The following is a 26,147-nucleotide window of genomic DNA, read 5'->3' as shown; positions in this document are numbered from 1 at the left end:
TGGCACGATTGGACTCAGCGTCCAGCTCCTGGTATGCATTACCAAAGGCCATGCACAGAAGGAGTTTGTCACATGCTTCAAGTTGGACAAACCGCTTGACTGACTGTGGCCAACCCCCGCTGCGCATGTGCAAAAGGGTTCACCTCCTGTGAGGGTTATGTGCTGGGTTTTGGCCTAAGGCCAGGGGTTGTGGTCCACAAAGTCAAAGGCCATGTGCAGTGGGGGTTGACCAACAGCAGGGGATTGTGCACCGTGCATGACTTCAGGCCAGTCCCTGTGGCAAACCCCTGTTATGCACAGCTGAAATCTGTGTACTGAAACCTCTGGCTTCTTATGATAGGTTGGGTGCAGGGAACTCTTACATGTGGTATATCATAAAAAAGGAACAGAAAATCAAGGTTAAAGTGAAATTTCGGCTGTTTGTAAAAATTGTTCTTGTGAGTCTTCTTGAAAGCTTGATTTTTGAAAGTGAAAAAGATGGTTTTGAAGATACAAAAATATAACCGGGTTCGAAGCTCAATGTTTCCTACAGGCAACTATGCAATCCTTGTTTGAGGATCCAAAGATGATTAAAGGAGAAATTGTACTTGCCACCTCCCAGTAACCTAAACCCTGATTCTTTAAAGGCTAACCCTATGGAAAGTGCTCAGATTTTAGCCCTTCAAACATAAACTATGAACAAGATAATTTTAAGAATTAGCTATTGGATTTATTAAAAGGAGCAAGGGGTAAAAAAGAAGATGATGGGAAGGACATTGTATGAACCAAATAATTAGCTTAATATACCAAAACATTAAGGACACACAGGAGTGGACTTAATTGGACTTGGATAAATTATTAAAGCCTCTATTAAAAAATAAGAACAAAAAACTAAGAAAGAAACTCAGAAAATAAACACCACAATTTGCACCTAGCTTAGTTTTCAGAGTGAAGTGTTTTAAATGTTTAATCCAAAGCCAAAGAAAGTCAACTCGCTTAATGATAAATTCAACAATTGTATTGGAATCAGAATCTGAACAGCTTGTTGAGGATCACATAGAAAATGGTGATATCAGTATAATTTCACTTGTGATGTACTATTCGGTTAGTAAGGGTGAGTCTCTTCTGAGGAGTACTAATGTGAACCACTCACCATCCAGTTTTGCTGCAGATATTTCCCCTGAAATGAACAACACCCCAAGCAGACTTGAGTTGTGGATTTACTTCGGAACTCTGAAAAAGTCATTGGCACTGATTCTGTGGCTAAACATTCTCCTCTAACCATGTTAGGGATATACACAGGGTATTTGAGATTATTAACCAGGGCTCAAAGAAATTGAAGTCCTTGGTAAATACATTTAGATCAAACATACATACTGACTTATATAGTCTTTGTCTTTAAAATTAAGAAAGTTTCACTCAGGCTTGGATAGAATAGTCTAGCAATGTCAAAAGATACTTGAAGAGATGCGAATTCGGCGGAATACTTTTTCAGTGGGAGAATTATGACCTCTTTCTAATCTTTATTCCTCGCGTTAAATTAAGGGGTAAGAGTTTCTATGTGAACAGAAATGTACTTTAAAAATAAATGCAAACAATTTCTCTTCTTAGTCACAAAAAATATAGTCTCTAGCATTTTTGGATACTCATATTAAGGACTATAGTTATACATTTAGTGAAAGTGAGCAAACTAAAATCCTGTAGTTTTCGAGCATTATGATATAGCAGGTACTTGATGCAAATGCCAAGTTTCTCGACTGAGGTATTAAGGTAACAAGAAGCAATCTTACCCTGAAGTTTTATTGATCCTAGGTAATGCTTTCACCCTACCCAAATAATGATTATTGCGTACAAGTGTTGCTAAATGCCAGTGGCTCAGAATGCTTGCTAGATGACAAAATGAATTTCACTGTCTATTATATCCCAGTTAAAAAGTGATGTTATCTATGTTGTGAAAGCTCAAAGTTAGAGTAAAGTTGTAAGCAGGCAATTGGGGCTAATCTGTAACTGTGTTGGTTTCACCCAGACAGGAAGGGACCTAGCCTAGGTATGAGTAATCAAACTTCAATCCAGGCTGACATAATTGGGTTTTAATTAAATTTGACCCTGAAATGCTTTAGTATTTATCGCGCCCCACATATTATGCAAATTCTGGGATCAGATTTTAACATAACGTGTTAAATAGCAGACAATTACATTATTAGCCTGAAACAATGGGGTATAACATGCAGATTTGTTTGCCCTGTTATTTACCAGGCATTTTTCCCACAGTAAACTTTGGCAGACTTCACCTGCTGACATTTACATGGGGAAAATGTAAGGTATATTGCTTATCACACACGTCATAATTGTGATATGTATGGTACAGCAGTTATCTTGTATATTGCAATTGGTCAGGCCAACTGTAATCGGGGCCTGAGTACTAAAACGATAATATTACTGTCATGGAATGTTCCTTATCTAAAACAGATTTTACAAATTACTTAGATAATTGATTTGCTTCTTTCACATGATACAATTTGCTGTCAGAAAGTTTGGGCCGTGAACAAAAATTTACCTGAAAAGCCTTAACTGATGGAAAGTTCTCGGCATTACATTTTGTAAGGTGGGTAGGCCTGTTGATGGTCTGCCAATCTACATTCGTTTTAAATCCGCAGTTTATTTTGGATAAAACAATCCATAAAACCACAACAAAACAGTCAATACATTCCCAGCATATTAGCTTAAATGTGAAACAACCTAAGTCAAAATTCTTCTTGTAGACAGATTTTGTTTGCCAAATGGTAAATTTAACAAGATGATGACAATCCCACGTACGTTGTAATTAGGCTTAGGTGGTAAATTCCGTTCCGCTCGCGTAATTTGTGGAATTTGGGTAATTTTGCGTTCCGCGGAGAACACTGAATTGCCCAAAATTCTGCGTTACGCAGCTTCGGGGAATTTTTTGCTTGTTCGCATTCTCAAAATGCGGGTATGTGAGATATTTCCCCCCGAGCATGCAAACAGCGTTCGCAAACATGAAAAAAGCACCGCGAACAAGCAATTCCGCATGTTTGCGGAATTTCTGCGTGCTCGCGGAGATTTTTTACAGTTTTGCGGAGCTTTGCGTAGCGCGACTACGCAAATTCTGCCCACCCCTAGTTGTAATGGGTCCTTTGCTTAATCCGCATCCAATGTAGATATCTGCAAGTTTTAGAAAATATGGTCAAACCTCTGGAGGACACCAGCTAAATGGATCACCATCTTCTGAATTGTCTATAATGCTTTCTTAATTGTTTCGAAGGCAAGCCATGGAATATCACATTCTTGTAGTTCAGGTAAGTCAAAATTAGCGGTACCACAACTCAAGCCTACGATTCTTTGGGAGTGAAAGGCAGAAGAATAATCTTCCCAAGACTGATGTCATACTTTGAATCAACTCCTTACCGGTCTAATTTGGACACTAGGCAGACTTAAAACTCAAACTCCCAGCAATACCAGTACAAAATGATAAGGATGACTAGTTTAAACATAAATGATGTCCCTCAAAAGAGTTCCAGAAAAACTATGGCCACTGGGAGTTAGCCACTGAGAGTTAAGGGAATCATCTCTCAACCAGTGCTTGATGAGGACACTCAAACAAGTATATAGGAAACAGATGGTCATCTAAAAAGGACTAATGAGACAAGGAATGGATAGATATTGAATGATCTGTAAGGAAAAGGATTTACGGAAACTTGGGGACCGTGTTGGTCATTTAGAATGAAAAAATGCCAGTAACAATGTAAATAAGATCAAGGTTACTGTTTGGATAGACTTTGTAAATCAGCTTTGTTAGACAGACTGAATTGAGTCATATCGTAATCGAATTTACTAAGGAAGGCTATGGTATAGTTTGAAAATATTGATAAGAGAAAAGAGCCACCAGTGCAGTGGTCTCAAATGATGTGCTAGTAAGCATGTATGTCAAAATAAAATACTAATTTTGTTTGGGCTACACAGCTCATGATCCTTTTTAATACCTTTTTTTGGCCTAAACATGGCACCTGACTCCTGGTGAGGGACAATTATCCACCCCTTACGCAGAAAAGGGTAACTTAGAGACTGTGACTAACTACATGTTCATTGAATTGTAAGGCAGCGATGCTGTACTACTCCCATTGGCCTAAATAGATTGTGGAAAGGACTGTGAGATGCTTGATAACATTTTTCCCATCAATAGGAAAGCTGCCAAAGTTGCATCAGGCAGAATTTTGCTTGTTTGACTGCTTTCTTCAGCATTGGACATGTTTTGCGGGAAGCAGCTATGGTTGAAACTGAGACCTCTCACATGCTATTCAAGCCCTATTTATAGAAACCTGTGTAAGGGTCAGAGTAGGTGATGGGTCAAAGGTGAAAAGAAAAATCTGAAAAATTATGGTGCGTCCTACTCCCAGCCCTATTCACTTATATACAGCTGACCTTGGGACAAGCTTAAGGGAGGTTTGCACGTTCACCTGTTTTTGACAAAATTGTGTTAACGTCCTTATAGTGTGCTTGTTATACAGTTCTTATTGATCAGAAAACAGCTTGTTATCAGTGATCTATTTGTAGTTTTGGAAAAATACAGTTCTGAAAACCATTGGAGAGTTAATGTCTCAGACAAATATAATGATAAGAGGCAGGAAAACATTTAGTTTTCAGTAGATGTTTGAGGCTACAGTAGATAGTTTCTTCATACAATTTCTTTAGTTGTGGTTAAAACAAATGAAAATCCCACATAAAAGCCCTTGATTCAAAGTTAATCCTCCTTCGCATTTGCTTATGACAAACAGTAATTAAAATTATTAGTCCCACAGTTCTTCAGTTTTTGCAAGCTGTGAATGCAAAAATTGGCCCAGTATTAAAAGATTGCATTTGGGGAGAAAGTTGGATTGTTAAATGGCTTGGAGCCTGCCCAAAGTTCTGTTCTTTACCACACTCGTGCCCACTGACCAAGTGAGACTCGAGTTCAGACTCACTCATTCTGCTCTGCGGCTGAACTCTTGGTCTTAAATATTTTTATAAACCTAAACCATATTTTTGAAGAAATCCTATCCTTAAATCTGTTGCGAGACTGCCTAGACATAATTCTGAATCCTTTAATATATGCATAAGAATGAGAAAGTAATTGTTTATATAATTTTCTTAAAAATGAAATTTAACAGAATCTAGCATTATATTTCATGTCAGTAACTTGGAAAATATAGAAGTAAATACTTATTAGACTCTTTTCTTGCTCCTGCTCCCCAAATCGATCTTAACCATTGTCTTAATTGAGAAACCAGATATATTTTGTTATAATGCCACTTTTTTGTTTGATATTGTGGAGCCCCGTTCAGTTCTTTGGGCATACGCATAGTGTCTTTGTTGTAGTCTACGTAGTTCAGAAAAAAGGATGACATAATTAACTCATCTGATATGCTGCTGCACTAAAATGTTAGATGCCAGAAAACGTGGCTGAAATCAATGTCTTTAAAATTGAAAATTTGGACTGTTAAAGCTGCTGCCGATGCATGTTACCTGGGTGAGGATCTGTAGCCAGTTGGAAAGTGAAGTACATTTTTCACGAAATAGTCTGTAATATAAAAAAATAACGTCACTTTGAAGTCTTTATTTTAATTGATATGTTTCTGAAGTTGCTCGATATTGCATTTTTTAGAAATATGTATGCAATTGGCAATTATTTATTTCTTAACAATTAGTAATGGGAATTCGCTCTTAATTCTATGTATTGTATGATTTTATTTAATCACTCAATAAAAGATTGCATTCACTCCATGAAACAATTTTCCAGTTGTCTAAAACAATATCTTAACCCTGCCATGGATCATGTTTAAATCATGAAGTAATTCATAGTAGTAATTTGTTGTAGAAATGCAGTGATTTGTTTTTTTTTATGCAAGGCCCTTTTCCAACACGACTCTCACATTTCTTCTCTGCTGTCCTTGTTTGCAGTATGACCCCCAGTTTGGGGACGCCTTCTGGAACAGCAGTAAATTCAGCATGGGGAAATACCTGTTGCGGATGATGACCAGCTGGGCCATCGTGTGTAATGTGTGGTACATGCCGCCGATGGTCAGAGAGGTATTTCCTTTTCCTTTCTGTGTGGTATTTATGTAGAGTTCTCAGAAGTTGTCTTTCCAAGTACTTCGTGTTTGTTTAATACTCAGAGATGGAAAAGATGGGAAGTTAGCTCTTTGTGTATATGATCGGGCTGCACAGCCTGATCATATATCATGTTTTACAAGGTATAATCTAGTAAAGACATATGGATAGTTTTGATTAGCTGTCTGCGGTAATCCACATATCCTGCTTACACACGCAGCACAATGAATGTACACTTGTCGACACTGTTTCTGATATTAAAACGAAACTGTTTGTCTTTATCAGCATCCCAGCATTGTGCCACTGTTTTAGTTCTTTCTTTGATCAATCGCCTCCCTCCCACTGGTGATCCCATATCCTCACCGGTAGAAAATATTTCTGCTGAGTTGTGCCAGGCTGTGAATACACAATATCTGAACATGATGCATAGATTCATCCATGTATCTACTACTCTGCTAAAGGGGCCATTGTAAGTGTATGATTTAAGCATGTGCCAAGATATTTTAATATGATAGACTTGAAAAACATAGGTGATTAAAATGTGTTTTATATATATCCTGTTTATGTATTGAGAGGGCCGCAGTAGGAGAGAGTACAGTCCAGAATGCTTTAGGTGAAGCCAACGCAATTATTTTATGGGTGAGAAGGGGATGCCACAGAAGCAACTAAAGATCGCTAACATTTTAAGCTATGTTTAAAAAATGTTTTAGCAGATGTGTTCTGAGAACATTATTCTCCCACATCTGCAGATAACTTGGTAGCAAATATCACTGCATAGCCTCTAAGTATTAAAGAAATCCCCCTCAGGTGCTTAGTCTTTATCAAAGTATCTCTGCACAGTTTAGTTTCTGTGATCTGCGGATTTATTTTAAGTTTTGTTGCTGTGCCATCCAGCTACGGGTGCAGCAGAGGAAATCCCCCTGTCACACTGGTGGAGGAAGGTCTACACATTTAAACATGTATGCCATGGTGAAGGGTTCACCCTTGAAGGGGCTTTCAAAACTCAAAAATACTCACCATGCAAAGTGTCTTTGCCTTTAACCCCTTCCCCGCTCATGACGGAACCACTCCGTCATGAGCCACGGTTGCCGTGTGCTCATGACGGAGCGGTTCCGTCATGCCGCGACCTTTGGCGGCCGCTCCGCCCACGCAGCGCTGTTTCCCCGCCTGTGCGGGGGGACAATGCAACTGGGCGGAGTCATGACGGAACCACTCCATCATGAGCACAGCTCAACCGTGGCTCATGATGGAGTTGCTCCGTCATGAGCACAGCGCCACCGCGCTGCCCCCCCACACCCCCCAGCGCTGCGGCGGAATTCCCGCCGCAGCGAAGGGGTTAAAGGCAGATTTGTCTAAAAGCAATGCACATAGTAACGAAATGGATAAGGGACGACAACACCTTCAGGGAAGCAGATAAAGCACCTGGACCATATATTATATGGAAAATAATACTCCTAACCATACATGGAAAGGATATTGCAAGTTACCGCCCGAATTATGTGACCTTATAAAGGCATTTATCATGTGGCCTTGTGCCCCAATATTGTCACACAATGTCTTAGTCACTTCATATCCTTATGTGCATTTGAGGAGTTTTGTAGCTTCACACGCTGAACTGTGAATGGCTTCATATAACATGATAGTAGTTGATTGTCCTTTGTAGTTCCAGAAATCGAGTATTTTTGTTTTGCGTTCTATGGAAGCCTTTTTTTTCCCCTAAAAAGCATACTTATTTCACTGAGAATTCACGTACAGGTCTCGCTTGTTTTAGGTGTGTGTGTACTTTGTAGTAAAACTCCTGGATTGCTTTGTGATATGTTTAGATGCACAAACATATAACATGTGTTAATTCGTATGTACACAGATGTCATCCAGATACAAATATTCACACAGGCATAACATACAGACCCCCTTGCTGTCAGGCAAAAAACATATGGGAAAATGCAAACGTAGATGAATGCTTAGTTAGAAGCATGGGTGAATGTGTGGTTGTGTACAAGGGTGATTCGATGATTTATGGCTATGGATACCACGGTGGGTCGGTGGAGGGCTGGATGCAGTTGGATAGTAGGATGGATCAACGTATGGATGGATGTTTAATTGTGGGCTATTAGATATAAGCTTGGCAGAGTGCGGATGATGGATGCATGGGCATATGTCAAAGGATGCAGGGGTGTGGGTAGATGTGTGTGCTGGTGGTTCATTGGATGGAAGGATAAAGAGATGGGTACATGGGTGAATAAGTGTGAGTAGAAGGGGTGATGGACTGATGACTGGGTGGATACATGGATGCAATGGTGAGGGTAGAAGGGTGCATGAATGTTGTTGCACAGAATAAGTAATTTCTTAATATAAAGATCTGCTAATCCATAATACATATTTTCTGAACAAGAAATCCAAATGTGCTCTGACACTTGGTTTGACCAATGCAAGCTTACCAGATGAGTCTCTCAGCCCTCTCTGGACAACATTTGAAGCGTCATTGCCTAGGGACAGATGCATAGATGATCAGTCCAGCTCTGTGCCCTGGAATAGCTCCAATAGTCAATTGATTGTACTGGCATATTTAAAAAACTGTTGAAAACTAAACAAAGGTTAACAGTACCCCACGTATTAGGTTTACAAATGATGATGGAAAATCAAGTCCCCTAGCACAGGTAGTCTTGTATAAACACAAATAAAAGTCATCCCACCATCTCCGCATTCTTCAGTGTTTCAGTTTATTCTTCTGGCATAAGAATAAACTGAAATTCTGAAGAACGCTGAGATGATGGGATGACTTTATTTTTGTTTATACAAGACTGCGTGTTCTAGGGGACTTGATTTCAGTCAATTTACCTTTGCCAGGGATGCCATCCCTTCTCTTGTAGCACCGCACTGATATAACCAGCCATATTATTTTGTGTACTGCGTCTCGAGTTCTGAATCACCTTAATCTCCCTAGGTCGCCATACAAATGATGATGGGTGTGAAGTTCTATTCTTCAGATATCTAGTGATGCATTGTAAAATAACATCCAGCTGCATAAGACCTCCTGAAACAAATGTGTCCAGTCAGCTCTGGAAAAGTAGCAGTCTGTGTTGTCCTGGCCAGTGCCTAATTATCAACTAAGCCTGTAGGGCCGCAGTAGAACACATGGAAATGTGCAACATGCATAGTTTTTCAACGTTTGGGAATTCACAGAGCACCACATTTCTAGTACTTCTCAACTCAATTGCTGTTTCGTTCTCTGATACAGATCCATAGAACCCAAGCATTTGGCTCCCAAGAATTTGACTCTTTTGTAGTGGTACCAAGTTCAGCAACTGTTTCTTCTTTACTCTAGGCAAATATCAATGAAAGAGGGGCTTGGGACAATGGAGAAGGTTTTGCTGTAATCTGGAATTTATCGGGATTTCTATGACTTGATGATCAAGGTTGAGTTATTTTGAAAGTTCGAAGGCAAAGGTTTTAGCTGAATTACAGTTGTTGGCAGGAGGCCTACTGTGGTTTTAAGTTTGGGTGTCGACACTGTGGGGCATTCCTGGTGTTTGTTAGAGGAGAACAGGAGCCCTTCTTCTTCAGTGGTTTTAGCACAAATTTCGTATTTGCCGTCCAGTATTTTATTTCTTTAAGGGAGGAGTTTAAGGCTTTTTAGGCTGATTGGGCATTCAGGCTTAATGTATAGCTTGATGTCTACAGCATGTGGGACAAAGGACATTCCCTGCTTTGATAAACCCTCACCTAGCAGTTACTCATCAAGTTTAAAAAGAAAAGGGGCAAGGATGGAGCCTTGAGTGACTGATAGGATCTGAATAATTTATCACTGTTCCGTCAATACCCGTTAAGACTCTGTTCTTAGGAGGTTTTTATGGTCAGACCTGGCCAAAGACTGCTGGAAGATCAAGGAGGACCAGGAGAAAATAGTTTCCTTTTTTGCAAAGGCAAAGTGTGTCAGGCCTAATTTAAAGCTATGGGTTTCGGTGTTCTGCTCCGTTTGGAAACCAGATTGAAAGTCTTCTAGCAGGTGATTGTACTAGTGCACTCTTGTAGTTGTTTTGGCAACGTACCTTTTCAGCTCTTCCCAGTCAATATTCGGTTTCTTTAGACAAGATTGAACATGGCTCTTTGTAGGGGGACTTTGGGAGACAAAAATGTCATAGGCAGGAGTTTGATTTGTTACCATAGCAGGAAGAGGACATTGAGGTGCTTCTTGCTTATATATGGATGTATGGTGTCTGATGAAACATTTGAAGGTTTAGTCTTAGTGATGACCTTATTTAATGCATTTCAAGTAATTGGGGTGAAAGCACTAAAAGTTACTGCAACTTTGTTCCTAACTGGGTGTGTAAGTTTGGTTATGTCCTCTTTGGATGCCATGATATTGTTGAAGTGGGGGGCTAAGTTGTCAAGTTTAAATACATTGAATGGTGTGGAGGCAGACTCTGTTGATTGGTATCATATTTTCTGAAAGCTTCCTTTTGCTGTAAAGGAAAACTTTACATGAAATATGGTTTGCTTATGTGCTTTTTTGACAACTTTGAGTTTAATGCGTTGTGTAGATATAGGTGTTTCCCTTAACTCGAGTTATATGTTCAGAGGGGTTTTCATATAATGTGTACCTCACCATTGCACAAACATGAGGTTTCTTTGATCTTTTCAGTTTTGAGGTGATGATTACTAATTTGTAATGTTAGGAAACTCATCACTATAAGGGTCTAATGGCTTTAGGGTTCACCACTTAAGTTTGGTTGGGATTCTGAAAAGAATGCAAAACTAGTGTGTTCGATCCAATCTAAGACAGAGGTTTATATCTTGTGTTTCTTTATGAAAACCATGTACTGTGTATAGCCCTTAATGTAGGTGGTTATAGTTCAATGTGTAGTAGGATTTTAACTAAAGAGGGTGTGTGGGTGTATTTGTGTTTCTTAGTGGAAGTTGAAATGTCCCGGGAACTTTTTTTTGCCTTAGGTGGCTGGTTTAGGAATTTCAACCTCTTTCATTTAATTGCGTCTAATCTCTGCATTGAGGCATTGCAATGAATTTATGTTTGAGGTGATGCCTTACCATTTAAAGGACTCCTTTGTTGATAAGGGCACCCCCCACAAACACAAGGTGTTAAGTAACTATGCTAATAAATACTTTTTGGCAAGCTGATATGCTCTGGTGAGGTGGAGGATATATACTTGTGGTAGAATAAAATCAAACAGTGGTATGGAGCATGATAAGAACCTGTTTTTTTGGCTTCGGTAGCATCAAGGCCAAATACTTGGATGTGGATAGATATCAAAGTTGCATTAGAGATCACCGGCCTACAGTTTAGCAGGACATCTTTGATGCAATTTGTTGAAGAGGAGTCTCTGGTTGATAGGCAATGCTATTTAATTTAATTGGGCTGTTTAATCTCTGTGTTTTAGGTGTCAAAGCCTAGCCATAGCAGGACTAGGATGTGTTGTGGCTTCTGATGTCAGGGACTGTTTAGGTGTGTGGGGTATGGTACATTTAATCTGTGTTGTGGACTGCTGTGCAATGTTGGGATCTGTGGTGAACTCTTCAAGAGCAGGTGTGTTGATTGATTTGCAACCTCTGTAGTTTGAGGGATGGGCCTCAGAATAATCCAAGGGAGGAGAGTGCCTGTGTGGCTTAGACTGAAAGAGATAGATGGAATGCTTTACAGACGTGGTAATATCTGATATAGGTGATTCAGCTTTACTTTGAAATCCAACAGTTCCTGTTATGGAGTGGATAACAGATCTGTGATCTGCTCTGGTAAATGACTGTAATGTTCAGTTAAAAAAAGACTGTATTTCGATCACTGTAGATCAAAAAAGTGCAACATAAAACAAACACTTAGAGACACAATAAAAACATAACAAAAATCAACAGAGGGGGAGAATGAACCACTTGTCCTGTGTACCAGGGTCAGATTCGTTATTTGACCCTATAAAAAATAAACAAAAAACCCCCAAAAAACCCTCATTCACGTACACATGGTTCGGGCGGTATATCTTGATTCTCTGCCTTTTAGTAACGTGACAGCATCATCATAGGGTTTATTTTGTGAATATGCTGACCTCCACCTGGAGGAAGACCAACTGGTATTGCAGCAGTGCCCAGAAATAAAAAAGGGGAGGAGGGGTTTGTGAGGTGCCCTTGTGAAGTGTATTCAAATTCCCTACGCCGCCATTTAGACAAGTTCTTTTATGGGTTTGGTGGTGTGGAAAGGTAAAAACAAAGTGGTGTGTGCGTAGATCAAGTTACCAATCTACCGCACTGTTGGTGGTCTACATGTTTCAGCCTCACGGTCCTACAGGATCTAGAGGCTTTCTTCAGGACCGGTAGGTGTGTAGTAACACGTTGTGGCTACTACTTGGAGCGGTTGACTTACCACTGTTGTTGTGTGGAGTCAGGTCAGTCGGTCAAAATCAGGGCTTCCAATGGGTGCCGGCCGGCTCACAGGACCATTCGGTGCTTGGTCTTGACTTGTGTTGGTGTGTACCCAGCCAGCGTTTTACACTTATAAGTTAATCTGGAGGAAAAGAACATGTATTTAATTTTAGAGCTATTTAACTCAAGATCCCGTTCCAGGCAAAATGCCTGGAAATCATTCAACAACTGTAATGAAGTACAAGGCTAGTATTCAAAGCTCTCAAGTGAATCATACCTACCTGATAACACATGCAAGATTAACTGGCTGCAAAAAGTAAAAAGCATGTTGGTAGCAATGGGCTTGAGGCATTTATGGGAGGATCCCGTGGGTCAGCGGTTTCAGCCAAAAAGGGAATTGAAAGAGATATATTGGTTTATGATTAGAACCAATAACATAAGTTTAACTTGGAGTACATCGTTGACGGGGAGAATTTTGGCGTTCAAATCTAGCCCCCTGTACAAGCCCTTTTGGGACTTCATTTCCAAGACTATACTTCCAATTTCGGATGGGGACCCTGCCGCTAAAATCCCTCACATTTAAATCATACAACACTGATGATAGCAAATGCCAGTTATGTGTAGGTCAAATGGAAACCTATTCCCACATTCTCTTTGTTTGCCCAGCCTATGAGACGCCACCAAAAAAATGGTTGAGGCCGATATGTAAAAATGTAGGTACTAGAAGCAGCATCATCTCATTGAGAATATTGTGTTCAAACTCATCTGAGCAGTGTGCAATATCTGTCACTAAATTCTTGGTTTGAATGTGGGTAATACGTACTTTGCAGACCACCAAAAGCCGCCATAAAGAGTGAACAGAGAGGTTATAGGTTGTAGAGGCCACGAGGCTGGAGCAAGAACTGCAGCCACACACGACGACAGTAATAAGAATATGGAGGGAGGCCACAAAGTTTTTGGGCTGGAATGGCAAATTCACCAACATGACACCGCTGTGGGTCAGCAACCAGCTGCACGAGGTGGGTGGATTGAAGGGCTTTTCGAGCTGGGAACTAATAGGAATTGAACACTTGGGGGATGTCCCGCCAGATCACGGCTTCATATTATTCGAGACCCTGAGCCAAAATTTGAGTTGGCGGATGCGGGAAGATATAAGTATCTGCAATTGGGACATGCCCTGAAGAGACACATACTAGAAGGGGCGCAACTACATGAGCTCGCGTCAGGAGGATCATCTCCTTACGGAACACATCCCCGATAAGGCGATTTCGATTATATACCGGAAGTTGGTCAACAATTCCCCTGATCTGTTAGTTGCACTGCGGGCAGCCTGGGTGGGGGATCTCGGCGACTTAGAGGACAATGACTGGGTAGAAGCAATTCAGAATCCGCATGAGATAGCAATACAAGCTCGATTTCGCATAGTTAACTTAGAATTCTACATCGATCCTACTACTCAAGGACCTTGTTAACCAAAAGGGGCAGGGCGCCCACATCGACATGCCTCTGGGGGTGTGGACAAGAGGGTAAATTTTTTCATGTTTTGTGGGAATGCCTGGTGATACAGGAGTACTGGGGGGGTCACTGGGGACATGTCCTGCGTATTGTCATTTGAAATCCCACTGGACGCAAAGTGGCTCCTACTAGCAGTGTCAGGAGAGGAGTCCTGGCCTAAATACCAGAAAACAGAAAATTTGTCTGCCACTGGCCACAGGGGTGGCTAAGCTGAATGTTGCGAGATCGTGGGGGAGTGCTGCGCCACAAAGACTCACGGATTGGGAGTCGAATCTAGATTGGTGCCAGAGAGCGGAAAAGGTGGTTTATCAGAGCAGGGGTTGCTCTAAGAAGTGGGAGAAGGTTTGGGGAGCCTGGCAAGCCTATATAGGGTATGGACGGGTGGGGAGTGCATTCTAGGGGACATACGATATGCTGTGCTGGATGGAAGGCAAAAGCCTGCCGTTTAAAGTATAATGGGCCGTAAAAGCACCACTTATTGCTTATGATCCATGCCCTCTTTCTGCAGCTGTCCACTTTTAACTGCCATATATGTAACACGATATTTGACATGCCTTGCCTGTATACACTGTATGATGAGCATGGTTTCAACAAAAAGAGTTTACCAAGAAAATAACCCTTGGTACAACATCAGCTAAATGATGAAAACACATTTATGTGCAGACATACATTTAGTTGCAAAATCACGCTTTAACAGGAGCTTGGAGACACTTTTAGGGGCGGAAATCACACTTAGTTGAAGAAACTCGCCAGGGTGCACAGTTACTCTTGGCTCATCTTCAGCAAGCGTGTGCCATTGCTTTTAGGTGTTGTGTTGCGAGACAGATAGTGTTTATGCAAAATCACTCAGTACAGAGAGAAAATGTTAGTAGTAAGAGGGGACATCAGGAACTAAAAGAATGACTCCTTTTCCAGTCGCCACAGTAAAATGTAAAACTGCTCAATACTCCTCTGACCTGATACAAAATGGGAAAGATTTCAAACAAGCAATGGTCAAAAGAAGCTGGTCCAATCAAGTCACTGGCTAAAGGGGGCTTACCCACAATTCACTCTCTGCACATTCGTGTGTTGACATGAACTATGACTTACAGCTAAAGCTGTTTGCAGCCACACCTAAAACATACTTTTTTTCTCCACAATTTTTAAATATAAAATCTTTCCTTTTTACCTCCTCACCTGGTAATCACAAAATGTAAAATATTTTCATTTGGAATTCGCTTGGGCGCTCTAGAATGAGCAGTGTCGCATAAGAAGGTGCTAGCTAGGTTGTGTAATGCGAAGTGAAATCATTTGGATGATAACAATTCTGCTCTGTCATTGTGACACAATTGTCATACCAGCAGTTTACACCTGTACTTTTATATCTTTTTTTATCAGTTAGACAGATAACGGGTTGTGTTAATCCTGCTTTTATCCTGTGATATGTAAAAGAGCCACTCACATTAGAAAGACAGTGCAGAAAGGCATTGAAAGTAAGCTTGCCTTTGGGTTACATTAGTGCGCTCAATTCTTGATTTTTGGATGCTCGAATGTTAATGCTTTTCGAATACTGACATTTTAGGCATAATCTATAACTGTAGCCTAACATTTTGTTTTTTGAAAAGCCATTGCCACCTCACCAAAACATTTAATAATGTTAGAAAACAACGTTGGTTATTACAGCTTTTGAGGACAACGAAAGCAAATACAAGTCCGATTTTTGGACAATGCTGCCATCTTGTGTCTATTCTGTGGTGGTACTGCACAAATATTTTTGTGAATCCTAGTGTGGGTTTCTCTGGTGTCCAATATTTCTGACTCTTCCCTTAAGTGTAATAATGGAGGAAAGCAAATACATTTACTTTGAAATGTCACATTGACAACAGTAGTCCGCTCATATTTAATGAAAATGCTTAATAAGCTTTTAATTAGAACATGGCCTCGCGGTTTTTAGATACCAAGCATGCTATGCACAAAACACTCAAATGTGAAACACCACAGAGTTGAGGCGTCAAAAAGAAAATCCCTTCATGAAAATATACATGTAAATAAGTGGTCTATGCATTATCCTATGATAGCGACACACATTTTACAATTTGTAGAAGAATAGTTGGCCTTTCAGATGTAATGTAGAGGGAATCCACCTACCTCTTTACATAAGTGTTGTTCTTGAGTTTTGCTCTCTGTAAACCTAGACCGGTGGCCAGATAGATAATACAGGATTGTGGGTGACACTTAACTATTAATCATCCGTTTGACAATGTGTATTTTCTCTCTCTGTCTTTTGTTTGTGCTAATGCACCGTATTTGGGCTCCTTGCTTCCTGCAATGGAACTTTCTAGGTGCCTGAGGAATAAAAGGAGTTGGAATCAACTACAATTTAACAATTACAGGGTAGCTATCCCATTTTGCCACACAGTAAAACCCTAAGTCGGAAGATGGGATTAAATATGGATTTATTCCGAATTCAAAGCCAGACTGATATACGCTAGTCTCAGGAATATGTTGTAACAATATAGGATTACTACAGGTAGTCCAATCCAACAAATGCAGTTTATCCTTAGCAACATAAAACATACAAGAAATTCTGTAAGTGCAAATCAGACTATTAAAAAGAGGATTTGATGATCAGTATATGATTTGAGGTCCTCTTGCCTGTAATGCATGAGGAAAATCTAAATCTTCTAGTCTAAATCCACTTCTAAATAACACTGGATGAGGAAACCCTCGATGATGTGCTATAATCACATCTGACCTTGATCGGGCAACTTTGGGTCCCAATCGGTCTTTTTATTGAAGAAGGCTAAAACCCAGATCGTGATAAATAGATTTGCAACAGGTATGGATAACAGGATTGTGGAAAAAGTAGTTGATTCAGGAATTAATAATACGGCGAAGGTGGAAGATATAGTGGATTTAAATATTACCCCTATAATGGGGAAAATTAAGAACGATCTTCAACACTGGGATAATTTGAAGCGGTCAATAGTGGGGCGATGCAATTTCATCAAAATGATGATTTTGCCAAAACGTTTGTATATTTTTCGCGCGATCCCTTTAGAAATTCATAATTTTTGGTTTAGACAAATGGAGAAGGGGGCAGCTAGATTTATCTGGTCCTATCGAAAGACTAGGAGCGCCAGTGTATTCTTATACTTACCTAGGGATAGAGGGGGCTGGGGGTTTCTACATTTTAAGTTATATTATCTAGCGGCTTCATTTCAATATTACTGGCCTCTCTTTGGCGTTAAAGAAAAGGATAGCGATGATTTTTGTCGTGTGCTGTCAATATGCGAGATATTGATTGGAGCTCGGGCTAACGGCTGCCTCTTGAAATTTTATGAGGCAAGTTATTTAAAAAAAAAAACACGATTTAAGGTACTAATCACAGCTTTTCGTAACTGGGCAGGTGTAAGGAAGAAACTTGGGTTAGGTAGGTTCAGCCGGTACTCTCCTATGATTGGGAATGATCAGCTGCCAATGGCATTACAAGATGCGCGTCTGGCAAGGTGGGGAAAAGGTGTTTTTTATAGGATAAGGGACCTTCTAGCTGGGGACCATGTAACTTCCTTTGAAGCTGAGAGATTTTCGGTTTAAAAAAGCTGGTGGTGCGGCAGGCTTTGGGCAGGTACCCCTAATGGTATTGTTAATTAGTAGCTCTGGATCTTCAATTGCACCAATACATAGATGCCTGCTGGAAGGAGTACCAGATGATTTAGATAAACATAGGTTGAGATGGCAGGATAAGCTAGGGATTACAGAATCCGGTTTTCTGAGTTAATTAGAACTAGGGGACACGGTATTGTGCTCCACCAATTTGTGGTCCCAACAGTTTAAGACCTTATTTGATCTTTATAGAATGCCTGCAAACATTGTTAGATGGGAGGGTACGGAGGGGACTCATTGTTTTAGATGTGTAACATTTGGTGTGGATATAGTGCATATCTTTGCCACTTGCCCTCACATAGAACCTATAGGTCATGAAATATCAGTTTTTTTTTACAGTAGGTGTTAAATGAAGATGTTCCTCTGACACCTCAGCTGATGTTATTAGGTGTAAATGATCTAGAGGGAAACAATGGTATAGAACTCATCTTTATAGCAATGCCATTTCTTAGGCTTTGTGTCGCCTCAGCCTGGCTTGATCTACAACCTCCAACCTTTCAGCAGTGGAAGGGACGATTTTTGCAAATTTATAATTTAGAAAAGGCACTCTATGAAAGGAGAGGCAGAAAGAGTAGGATTAAAGGGAATAGGATCTGGGGCCCTTTTACTTCCTGGATTACATCATTTACATAAATGGAATATTTTTAAGTCTATTTGAAGTAGGGTATAAACAGATTTAATCTAGGTTGAAAATATAGCTATGCTATTTTCTAGCCTATGACTCACTGCTATATTTGAGCAATGTATTAACTGACTGACCCGTATCTCAAATGAAATTCTGGCTCTTTTTATTATTTGGTTGCATTGTATTAATATGTGTTTTTCGCTGCATATACACTGTTTTATTGAAAAATAAAAATATATTAAATCAAAAAAAAAAAGGATGAGTAAACCTTAATAAGATCCTTTAAAGGCGAAAGGTGTCCGCTTAGCAGAACCTCTGTAGAAGTTCTCTAAAGGGAAGGAATATTGTATAGCATGAAGCCACACAACAGAGATGTTGCAAAGAGGTCTAAACCTCTCTACGTCTACCAGGATTCTGAATAAACTGAAGTGTGATCATCAATTATACCCACAAAAAGAACTTTCGAAAAGCCCATGTCTCATTATTTTTCACCTCCAAACAATAAAACTTGCCAACTGTACTTGAAACTCCTTTTCTTTGGTCCACACATCAGAACATCCTTCGACTCCCCTGGAACCTCACTATCTCTCTCACACAATGTGCTTCTCTAGTCATAAGATCACATGACCACACCTGCAGAGGAGAGATAAACATTGCATCCAAAGCAAACATTCCCATTGAAAGTTAAATATCCAAATGCTTAAGGCCTTTGGTCAAGTTAGATTGGCAAGCATCTCAATACATGTTTAAATGCATGATTAGAGATACATATACTGTTATATGTTATACCATACATGTAGAGTATTATTCAAATGGATACATTTTCAGTTATAGAATAAATGCAGAGTAATATTCAAATGATTACAGGAATATATAAAAATTAACAATTTTATTCAATTCACACAAATGCAGATAAAGATGAGAACTGCAATTCATTGCCACTGCAAAGGAAACGTTATGCGCGCGCACACACACACACATATATATGTCCAGATTACACAACAAATGCATTTTCTGTATCTGTTCAAGTGCACTACATTACGTTAATAATAATTCACATGAGGCCATACGTATATATGGCCTGATCGAAGAAAAAGGTAAAGCCAAAATTACACTGTTCCATATGTCTCCTTTGTAGAAAAAACTGCTGAACAGACTTGCACCAAACTTGACATGAAAGTAGAACTTTCTCAAGGAAGTACCCTTGCTTAGCTTTGTGTAAATCTGTTTGGTAGTTTTCATGAAATTTGTGTTTAAACTGTTTCAGTGTGAGCATGAAGGGGCTACAATTTGGAGATAATTGCACCAATAATCTGATGCTCATATGTGGATTCACAAATCCAGTAAAAACCCATAAAGACAATCCATTGAACCTACTGTTGTTAATTTCAAATGTGTGAATGTGGCCATTGATTCACCTGTTGTGCTTTGATTTTCTGACCGTCCCAGAAAAATGTATCTTGCGGCTGCCATTGCCCAACACAGTGCGCTGAGCACTGTTAAAAAAAAAAAAATGAAAGCAAGAAGGGGCATAAGGATGCAGGCTGAGCATACCCTGAACACAAAGCCCACCAAGGCTATGAGGGCGACCCACAGCATTAAAATTATACTAAAAAATATTACCGCAGGATTTGTGTATTCTGCTGCACATTTGTAGATCCTTCACCCTTTCTGGGGCCTCAGAATTGGCCCAGGGATCAGACATCCTGTATTTTATTTTAAAGAATTTGGTGAACTGCTGCTGCTTTTTGGTCAACCCTGGCTGCACATGGCCTAAGGCTGTGCCCTGCTGCCAACCCCCCTTTGCAAGGCTGAAGGCTGAGTGCAGGGGAGAGTGGTTGGTTGCCTGCATAGGGTTGGCCACAGGGATTTGTTGAATGTGGAATATGATCATAAAATCCCTAAAGTTCTTTGAATAAACCAAAGGTTAAAGTGAAGTTATGGTAATAACAAACCAACAATGGTTTGAGAAACACAGAATTCACTTAATAAACACTGCATAACTGTCATGCAAGCCATAACAAGCACATCAAATACAGAGCTTATGACCTCACAATATTTATGCCAATAAATTACATTTAAAAGTAAAATGTAAATAAATAACAACATATACTCCAACCAATAAATTCTACTTTTATAGACTTTTTCAAAAAGAAGGTATGGTAATGTAATATGTTATGTTATCTGTAAGATTATTTACATTTCTAATTTCATCTGTCTAATGAAAGGGACCAGCCAGTGAAAGATGTCAAAATACATCACAAAATACCAGTGGAAATCCTCAGAAACAGCAACATTGCAGAATACTTATTTTTGGTGATTGTTAGGGATGCAGAACTGAGCAAAGGGAATAGTTGTGTTTTTTTCTCTGAAGTTAATGGACTCTTTAAGAGAGCGGGGTCAAGCACGTTGCATTTGGTGTGCGAGTTATGGTTGCCTGGCTGTTGTACAAGTTATGGATTATGGTTCTAACCATAACCTGCGCTTTTTAGGTTTTTGTTTCGGATTTAATTTACAACCATAACTGCATTCTAACTGTTTTTAAGTGAATTTATGAGGCTTTTTTAGACGTGTGTTATGTTATAACCAAAGCTTACCATAACTGCATTTAAATATTTTTCAGTGAAAATATGTGCATATGCATATTCACGCGAAGAAACAGGTTAAATTGAAGTTGTTTACAAAAGAAAACATACAGCTCCAAGAGTCAAATGTGTATGCGTGCTGTACAAATACCCCCCAAAATGTCATCAATGATGTCATTTGAGATGTGAACAGTGATTTCATGAATTTTGTCATTTGACATATCATGAGTGATGTAAGGTCAAAAGCAGTGGATGACAGGGATGTGAGTTATGGCTATTTTAACTAACCATACCAGGCTCATTTTCGTGATTTTTAGATTTTGTCTTGTTACCATAACTTGACTTTAAAAGTGTTTTCCAGTGAATTCATCAGTGTTTTTCAATGTATGATAAGTTCTTATAATCAAAGCTAGTAACACCTTCTTCTTCCTGCTATGAAGCTCCATCTCTGCAATATTCATTGAGATGAAGAGCACGTAGGTACTTTATCATGACTGTTTTGAAGAATGTAGCCCAGGGTGTCCTCTTTGCAGCTGTTGATTGAACAGTATGTATGACCCTTTTTTCCTCTCCTTTGATGAACAAAGAAGATATAAGGAAATTAGACTCTGGCTGAACTTTCATGAGTTTTACATCTTTTGTCCAGCTGCTGGATGTTGCATACTTCAGCTTGCTCCTTTTTAGGTATTGCATAGGCAGCGCTTAAGCTATCCCTTTGAGACATGCTGTATTTAGGTATGGGTGTGAAACTCTGCCCACTTTCCGCCAATCCTCTTAATTGGCTCCTGTCACTGTCCTTTGTAAACAATGGCTTTTCATTGGTCAATAGGCTTAGTAGTCCCTCCTTTGTACAGCCTTTTCTAATCTTGTAACCTCTCATGAGGACACCCCCTGTTACATGTGTTGTTACTCGGTAAAGTTTAATCACACCCTTGGAGCACTATTATGTTGAATGTCTTTCTAATGCCCGCTGTTCCAGATAGGACATGCTCAGTGACACACAGATCACTTCCAGCACGGCATGCTTGAGGCTGTGCTTTATTTTGAATTATGGCTGCTGCGCATTTCTTTCATCCTCCACGGCATGGCTCGCAGGGTGACACTCACTTTACCAAACGCGGGCCCCATGACCGAGACACACCAATACAGCCCGCAACTCCTTCTGCTGCTTCAGAGTGCTATCGGCGGAGTGCCGCGCACCACCACTTCACAGCGCCTCACGTCAATATACACAGTGCTAGTCCCGTACCCGGCACACCAACATCACCCATATTAGCCGCACTTCATAAATACACACAGGCGTGCTGCCTACCACAAAGTAGGCAAACGGGCTGCTTGCTGCCTTCTCTCATTTAGTCCCACTCACTTTTATGTTAATTATATCCTTTCCAGAACCCCTGAGCACAACATTCTGTTCATTTTCCCACGGCAATACCTGTTTGGCTAGTGACGAGTGGTGCACGACCTGATTACCAGAAAAGGAAATGTCGAAAATAAACAGAATTGATTCTAGCTGTGGGGTAATGGCGTCTATGGGTTCGGAGAGGATTAGGGAAGAAGAAATGTGAACCTGCTTTCAATATATTGTATTTGGCTGCTGCATCTGATTGTGGCAGCGATTTACACTAACCTGCATAACTAGTTACCCAAATCGATATCCCCGGGGGAAATACAATCTCTGGCAATTACAGGTTTTCTGGTGCTCTGGGCCTGGAACTCCTCAGTTCGCAAATACCAGACGTAGTAGCCCTGGGTCAAGGGACACCAGAACTGGACCTTACTGAAGAGCTGCTGCTACGATCGTCTGTTCCAATGGTCCCGCATCCTCCTAGTGCATGGGGGAGGGCAGCATACACTTACCAAGCTGTCCCCTCTACTCCTCTTTCAATTAGTAAATGGCGATTTGGGCATGTTAAGTGCCTTGGAATTTGGAAAACCTTTGGAATTGGACGCATGTTCCTTGGTCCCCGTTTTATTCGCCACTATTGGAAAGCAACTGTTAATCTCTATATTTTAGTCTGGGGAGCTGAATCGTTGATTTCGGACCCCAATACCTCAGCACTGAAATTCAAGGAGCGTATACTGTGTGCAACTGTGTGTTTGTGCACATAAAGCTGCTAATACAAAATGCAATGCTAATTCCCTGCTCTCTCTCCACCCTCCCACTTGAGGCGCCGTGAAGTTGTTTAATTGCAGCTCTCTTTGCTTCCCTCCCCCGCACATAGGCTCTTGCGAAAAAACAGAAAATTGCCATGCATTAGATCTTGCATTACTAAAAGTTTGCACTATTGCATTGCATTATTATTTGCAACGCCAGTAGCTCAAGCTTACAGTAATGTGAGACCAATTGCATTGCAAATGCTTGTTTAGTCTGGGTACTGAGTTCCTCTGACATCTCTTTTTTTGTTAAAGAAGGTGTACGTGCTGAAAATGTGTCTCCAAAAAGCTGGTGTCTTAGTTTATTCAGATTTGTACTTTTTCCATTTCTAGACAATCATACTTCTCTCTTTTTTTGTGTCTTTCGGGATTTGAGCTCCTTGCTGTTGTCACAATGCAGGACTTTCATTCCGAGTGTCATGGTACCAGAAACTTTGAATTTGTTAAGAAAACATAATCTGTATTGTTATTTCAAAATAGGCCCAATGTAAGAAAATTAAAGAGCTAAAGATGTGCATTTGTTTTTTTTAATGTCTATTATATCAATTTTTAGAGAAGAAAAGGTTTGCAAAACTGGCTTTGGATTCATATCTTTGTCGGGAATGCAGAGACAAAATTTTCAAGAACTCTGATACCAAAAGGAAGTACAGTGAATCCCATAAAGTATATAAAACGTTTGCTAGGAAAAACAATCATTATAAGTAGTTTCCAAGTAGATACAAAAAAAACTCCTATTGTGTAGTTAGATTGTAATTTTGTATGCTTCCATCTTTCGGCGTACCAGGTACTGTGAAACTAGGTTTCACCAATCCCAACCATTTGTTTTCCTGGGTTTTCAGTGAAACAACGAACCCTTATGGACAAGTGCAGAGATTTGATTGGTTCCTGAGCACGGATTCTTCCCAATCAAACAGATATTTGGTATTTGAGCAAATCCATTGGACTCCTTGCCATTGAGTAATCATGCAGCAAAGGAGACAGTACAGGTTTTTTTCCCGCCCAACCTGCCACAAGTGGCCAAACCCAGCTATGCATGACCTTCGGACAGACTTTATGCCAACCTGCTGCAGTCTGCTCCACTACACAGGGCCCTTGCCCTTGTACAGTGGTGCTTGAGCACCGGGCCTGGCCAATGGCATAACTTGTCATATGTGGCCAATGACCGCTATACCTCCCCTGTGCAAGCCTTCGGTCACGCACTGCTGGGTTTGGCCGTTGGACTTGTACTCAAGCCTTAGTGGATGGCCAACCCCGGCCATGCACAGCTGAAGTCTGTGGACAGCAGTGGTTGGATGCAGCACCTGTCCAGATCCTTCACCCACCCACTGCTGTTAGCCAACTCTACTGTGCAGGGACTGCATCCAACCTCACACGGTAGGCTAAACTCTGCACTGGATGACCTTAAAGCAGGCTTTTGCATCCTGCCTGCAGCAGTTATCCCCTGCTGTGCAAGGCCAGACCTTGGGCCATCCTGTCGCAGGCTGGGAACCACGGCATGACCTTTGACAGTGTTCAGCTGGTTTGCTGCCTACTCCCAACCCATTGCAGGCATCGACCCGGTGCAGTGCATGGCCAGACTCTAGGTCAACCTACTACAGACTATCAACCACCAATGCTGGCAGTCAACTCTACAGTGCACAGTTAAAACCATGCACACTAGGAATTGGCCCAGCACCTGGCCAAAGGGGTTAGACACATCACCTGATCTTTGAGTTGGCTTTGCGCCCTACCCCCTGCAGGCAGCCAAAACCATTGTTCATGGTCTTCATCTCTGGTCTGCTAGTGTTGCTGCCCTTTTTGGACCCTGTTTGACTGATCTGATCTATGAGAGATTTTGGCACGTCTTGCAGATTCATCAAACAGCACCAAATTTATTAGCAAAATAAACAAAAAAACTTTAATGGGAAGTTTGACTTAACCATAACTACACAGTTGCCCTTGGCACCTATGTAATTATATGTTATGCAAGATAAAGCTCAATATATTTTTAGTGGGGGTATTGCATGCCATTTGTTGCATTAAAACCATATGGTGGTAGTACAGCCTGCCTGACCTCATACATACCTTGGTATGTTCATTCACTAGAATACTAGAAGCCTACCTTGCAAAATATGTAACTGAGGCACTCAGCAAATCGACAGCAATCTTCAACATATACCATTTGATGACCAAGTAATATGCTTTGAAAAGCAGTCTAGTGCATCTCGGCAGTTCCTCGAGTAGTACCATGTAAGCTCTCAATTTTGTGAAGATGACACCCAGAGCCATTTCCTGCTAGACAACCTCCTATTTAACACTACCAGTATTACCTCCTTTTTGCCGTATGTACTCTGCTTTAAGAAACAGAGGAGTTTCCTGGCTAGCAACCAACTGCATAGGTATGTCAGTTTGTGGTGCTAATCTGTACAACAGTGGACACATCCTAATCTGCCATGTATCTAAGCATGTGATCGCACATCACCCGTGTGTGTGTGTGTGTGTGTGTGTGTGTGTGTGTGTGTGTGTGTGTGTGTGTGTGTGTGTGTGTGTGTGTGTGTGTGTGTGTGTGTGTGTGTGTGTGTGTGTGTGTGTGTGTGTGTGCAAGCCTAATCTCTCAACATAATTCATGACTCTTCATATACTTGTGACTTTACCTTGTTTTCAGGATATAGGAACCCATCTCATGTACACCAATTACCAATAATGACTCGCACATAACTGCCTGGGTTCTTTACTCTGGACCTTTTAGGTCAAAGGCCGCCCTTAATCAGTGTTGAATTCTCTCCCTATGTGGCATGCGATGCCACGTCCCTCTGACATCCACAAGGGCCAAACTTAGTAAGCATATACAAATGCTGAGCATGATGTCTTACTGCTGCTATGCACTAGATCTGTTCATTGAGAGGCATAAATTAAGGCATATGTAGCATACAGAAGCATATCCATTAATAATTTCCTGAATGCTCTCCTATAATCTTACTGAAGGATTTTGTGGATAACTTTTAAGTTATAGTATATTTATATTAAAAATGTAAAATATGCATACAATCATAACACTGTCAGCTGTCTAGAATAGGCTTACAGTCTAACACAAATTACAGCATTTAGAGGGGTGATGAGACTCCTGTATGTCTTCTCTGTAGAATAGCATTTATTTTGGTGAATATGCCTCGCCATTTTTAGACTCCCCT

The 26,147-nt window shown here is 40.5% G+C and overlaps 1 protein-coding gene across 1 annotated transcript in view; it reads left to right on the top strand.

Moving 5' to 3' along the window:
• The window catches only part of GPAT3 (glycerol-3-phosphate acyltransferase 3), a 395,920-nt gene that overhangs the window by 318,452 nt on the left and 51,321 nt on the right, over window positions 1-26,147 (top strand). Inside the window, exon 10 of the mRNA XM_085636576.1 lies at window positions 5,935-6,063. Within this exon, the coding sequence (XP_085492702.1) occupies window positions 5,935-6,063 (129 nt within the window). The remainder of the gene's footprint in view (window positions 1-5,934; window positions 6,064-26,147) is intronic.

The sequence above is a fragment of the Triturus cristatus genome, chromosome 2_1, assembly GCF_964204655.1.
Source record: "Triturus cristatus chromosome 2_1, aTriCri1.1, whole genome shotgun sequence".
In the NCBI taxonomy this organism is placed as follows: domain Eukaryota; kingdom Metazoa; phylum Chordata; class Amphibia; order Caudata; family Salamandridae; genus Triturus; species Triturus cristatus.
This window is presented reverse-complemented; position numbering and strand designations above follow the sequence as displayed.